The sequence below is a fragment of the Micromesistius poutassou genome, assembly GCF_964030765.1.
Source record: "Micromesistius poutassou genome assembly, chromosome: 9".
Lineage (NCBI taxonomy): Eukaryota > Metazoa > Chordata > Actinopteri > Gadiformes > Gadidae > Micromesistius > Micromesistius poutassou.
Genome location: NC_140279.1, coordinates 11,492,407 through 11,496,844, shown reverse-complemented (window position 1 = coordinate 11,496,844; position 4,438 = coordinate 11,492,407). Strand labels below are relative to the sequence as shown.

At 54.3% G+C, this 4,438-nt stretch overlaps 1 protein-coding gene across 1 annotated transcript; it reads left to right on the top strand.

Moving 5' to 3' along the window:
• Positions 1-330: 330 nt before the first annotated feature.
• Positions 331-4,194, top strand: LOC311352778 (protein ABHD8-like; the record flags this gene model as incomplete). Its single annotated transcript, XM_084472579.1, has 4 exons — positions 331-1,244; positions 1,854-2,024; positions 2,448-2,664; positions 3,645-4,194. The coding sequence occupies 4 exons, from the start codon at positions 331-333 to the stop codon at positions 3,897-3,899; spliced, it is 1,557 nt and encodes a 518-aa protein (XP_084328705.1). The 3' UTR covers positions 3,900-4,194.
• Between the last annotated feature and the right edge of the window lie 244 nt (positions 4,195-4,438).

Genomic DNA, 4,438 nt, shown 5'->3' with positions numbered 1-4,438 from the left:
CAGGCTCTCACACACGTGCTGAGAGCCTTTGTGTACATCATATATATACGTATATAGTTTGCATGTGTGCTTGTGTGAGTGTACGGCATGCAATTGCATGTATATCCGTGTACATCCTGTTGTGTGTTCCGTTCAATTAAATTAAATTATATTTGTATACCCCTTAACCACCATTACAGTCTCAGAGGGCTTAACAGGCCAAAGATTTATGACACCCCCCTGACCCAAGCCCCCAGAGGGGTGTCACATAAATAAATCCCCCCCTTGGGAGGATGTTCCCTCACGTGTCCGTCCTGTCCCGCCTCCCCCCTCCCCCCCCCAGCGGCGACCATGCTGAGCGGGCTCCTGGACGGGCTCCTCTGCTGCCTCACCGGCCGCTCCGCCAACGTGGTGTGCCCCCTAGAGACCTCCGAGCTGGCCGACGGCTACGAGTTCGTGGAGGTGAAGCCGGGCCGCGTGCTGCGCGTCCGCCACGTGGTCTCGGAGCGGCCCCTGACGGAGGAGCCCAGGGGCCCGGGCGGCAGCATCAGCTGCAAGCGCCGCATCACGCTGTACCGGAACGGGCAGATGCTGATCGAGAACCTGGGCGAGCGAGCCCGGGCGGAGCTGAGCAACGGGCAGGCGGGCGGAGGAGGAGGGGAGGCGGAATCTACCGCAGGCGTGGATCTGGACGTGACGGACCCCGCCTCCGCTGGGGGCCCCGCGGCCGCCGCCGGGGGCCAGAAGGAGGGCGGGGCGGCAAGAAGCCAGCGGGCGACGGAAGGGGACGGAGGAGGAGATGGTGGAGAGTCAAAGGACCCTAAGCAGCAGCAGCAGCAGCAGAAGAACCAGCAGCAGCAGCAGCAGCAGGCCCCTCAGCAGCAGCAGCCGCAAGACCCACAGCATCAACAGGACCCCCAGCAGCAGCAGCAGCAGCAGGACCCCCGGTTGCGCAAGCGCAAGCCCAAGCGCACGGTGGTGGTGGACTGCGAGCGGAAGATCACCTCGTGCAAGGGCACGCACGCCGACGTGGCACTGTTCTTCCTGCACGGCGTGGGCGGGTCGCTGGACATCTGGGGCAGCCAGCTGGACTTCTTCTCCCAGCTGGGCTACGAGGTCATCGCCCCCGACCTGGCGGGCCACGGGGCCAGCTCGGCGCCGCAGATCGCCGCCGCCTACACCTTCTACGCCCTGGCCGAGGACATGCGCGTGCTGTTCAAGAGATACGCCCGCAAGAGGAACGTGCTCATCGGCCACTCGTACGGGTAAGATGGTGAGAGTGTTCATGTGTTCACAGGGTGGTCACCGTTCGCCCCTGAGCCTAGACACTTAGAGGAGACAGCATAGAGGAGAGATGGGCTCAAGTCCCTCGATTTACTTTTACATTGAGGACCTTTAGAGGATGCTAAAAAACGACTTACAGTAACTACATTTGTCAGAAGAAAGAGAAACAATATATGGCTGTCGGTACAGTAAGGATGTTCGTGCCAAGCACTAACAATTGCTAGGTTAACCCATTCCCCGTTTGGATTAGTAAGTGTGTGGAATACAACAATGTTCTGTTAAAGTCACTGTTATCCAAGTCAAAATTACCATTGTATTCACGTTATGCTGTCATCCTCGATCTTTAATCTAATTTACTGTATTTTATTGTCCTATGGCATCCTGTTCTGTTCTATTCTAACTGGTTCTGCTATATCCCTTTTTCTGTTCTATTGTATTCTGTTCTATTCATCCTATATCTCCCACTCTATTCTATTGTATTCTATCCTAGTCTATATTCTCCCCCATACCATTATATCCTATGTCATAACCAACGTTTTACCCTCTATTCTATTGTATTCTATCCTATTTTCTATTCTCCGCGAGCCCAGGGTCTCCTTCTGCACCTTTCTGGCCCACGAGTACCCGGAGCAGGTCCACAAGATGGTGATGATCAACGGGGGGGGGCCCACGGCGCTGGAGCCCAGCCTCTGCTCCATCTTCAACCTGCCCACCTGCGTGCTGCACTGCCTCTCCCCCATCCTGGCCTGGAGCTTCCTCAAGTAAGAGCACGCACTCACAGACACACAGGCATTCATGCACACTCGCACACACACTAATACACACTCACACATATACATTCATACACACGCACATTCATACATGCACACATATTCACTCATTCACACACACACACACACACACACACACACACACACACACACACACACACACACACACACACAATCAAACTCACATACATTCATACACACAGTCGCACACATACATGCACACGAACTCACACACATTCACACATACATGCACACACACACACACACATACACGCAATATCATCACAACACTGGGAGTGTGTGGATGATGGCTCACCCTGGGTGCACCCACCCTCCCCCTCCCCCTTACCCTCAATATCCAACCACTAACCCACCCTCACCTCACCCCCCCTCCCCGCCCGTGTCCCTCCCCAGGGCGGGCTTCGCCCAGCAGGGCTCCAAGGAGCGTCAGCTGCTGAAGGAGAACAACGCCTTCAATGTGTCGTCCTTCGTGCTGCGGGCCACCATGAGCGGCCAGTACTGGCCCGAGGGCGACGAGGTGTACCACGCAGAGCTGGCTGTGCCCGTGCTGCTGGTGCACGGCATGTGTGACAAGTTTGTGCCCGTGGAGGAGGACCAGCGTATGGCCGAGGTGGGTGTGTGTGTGTGTGTGTGTGTGTGTTGGTGTCTTGCTGTGTTGGAGGGGTGTGAGTGTGTGTGTGCGAGTGTCAGTGTCAGTGTGTGTGTGTGTGTGTGTGTGTGTGTGTGTTTTGGGTGTGTTAGAGGGGTGTGTTTGTGTGTAAGAGAGAGGTGTGTGTGTGTGTGTGTGTGTGTGTGTGTGTGTTTGATTTGAGTGTGTACTTTTGATTAGGTGCCATCTTATCTCAATAAGAAGGGGTATTTCATTATGAGGGAAGGGAAAAAGTGATTCACCGATCTCTGGGCAAGTCATAAAGTCACATGTTGTTTCCATACCGCTGTGCTAGAGCTAGTGGGCTAGTGGGCGACACCCCCATGTTTGTTTCACTATGTTTCACAGCATCTGGGAAGGGAATTAGAAAGTGGATGAGCTTTTTTTATTCCCCCAACTAAATGCAACATTTAGTCATAAATATGATCATTTTTTAAACACTACTTAATCTACTTTAAAGGTGCGGTGTATAGGAATCATTGGCATCTGGAGGCATACATACTCATCGATATTATATTCCATTTCTGCCAACTAAGTCAGATCCGCTAGATGCCACTAAATTCTACAGACTGCACCTTTAGAACGGTCTTATTAAAAGGGCATCTGAAATGCTTTTGAACCATAACACACCGCTAAGCATGACTCAGCAAAAGAGCTGTCTAAAATATCTCTGCCTCTCTCTCCCTCTATTCCCTCTGACTCTGCCTCCCTCTGTCTCCTGTGACTCTTGCCTCTCTCTCCCTCTGCCTCTCTTTCCCTGTGTGACTGACTCTCTCTCTCCCTCTATTCTCTCTCTCTCTCTCTCCCTATATTCTCTCTCTCTCTCTCTCTCTCTCTCTCTCTCTCTCTCTCTCTCTCTCTCTCTCTCTCTCTCTCTCTCTCTCTCTCTCTCTCTCTCTCTCTCTCTCTCTCTCTCTCTCTCTCTCTCTCTCTCTCTCCAGATCCTCCTGCTGGCCTTCCTCAAGGTGCTGGACAACGGCAGCCACATGATCATGATGGAGTGCCCCGAGGCCGTCAACACGCTGCTCCACGAGTTCCTCCTGTGGGAGCCCGACACCTCCAGCCAGCCCAAAGCCCGCCCCGCCACCGCCAAGGCGGCCCCCCACGCCGGCCGGGGGCCCGAGTCCCCCGAGGCCCGCCCGAGCACCGCTAGGCTGGCGTCTTCCAACGGGAACACGACACGAGAGCCCAGATAAACCAAAAAACGGAGACACGCCAGTGACGCCACGGTCCTTATCATGCCGTTAACACGTGAACCGACGGCCGGGGAACCCAGCGGTGGCCGGGCCCGCGAGAGTCCTGGGTGAATCGGCGAGACCCCATGGTTTTAAAGGGTTTATCTGCGGCGGGATGCGAACACATCAGAGCCAGACGAAGCTGTGTCCGGTGTGGACGGTGATGAGGAAGAGCCAGGTCGACCAGGTGGGGCTGGGTCAAGGTCCGTCTGGGCAGTTTGAAGGAGGATTTCTGGGGGGAGAGGCGGATGAAGGGATGGAGGACGTTGAGTCACTGGGCTGATCCATGGTGAGAAAGGACAGCCAGTCTGATAGGAACAGAACCAGCTGACAGTTTTGATTGGTCCTCGTAGCTTGGCACACTTTGTTATTGACTGGCGGAATAGTTGGACTATTAAGAAGTACACGATGGAAGATACACAATTATGAGCTTCACTGAACTTTGATTTCCTATAACTATCCTATTAAGGACCTTTCCGGAGAACGAGGCAATTGGACGA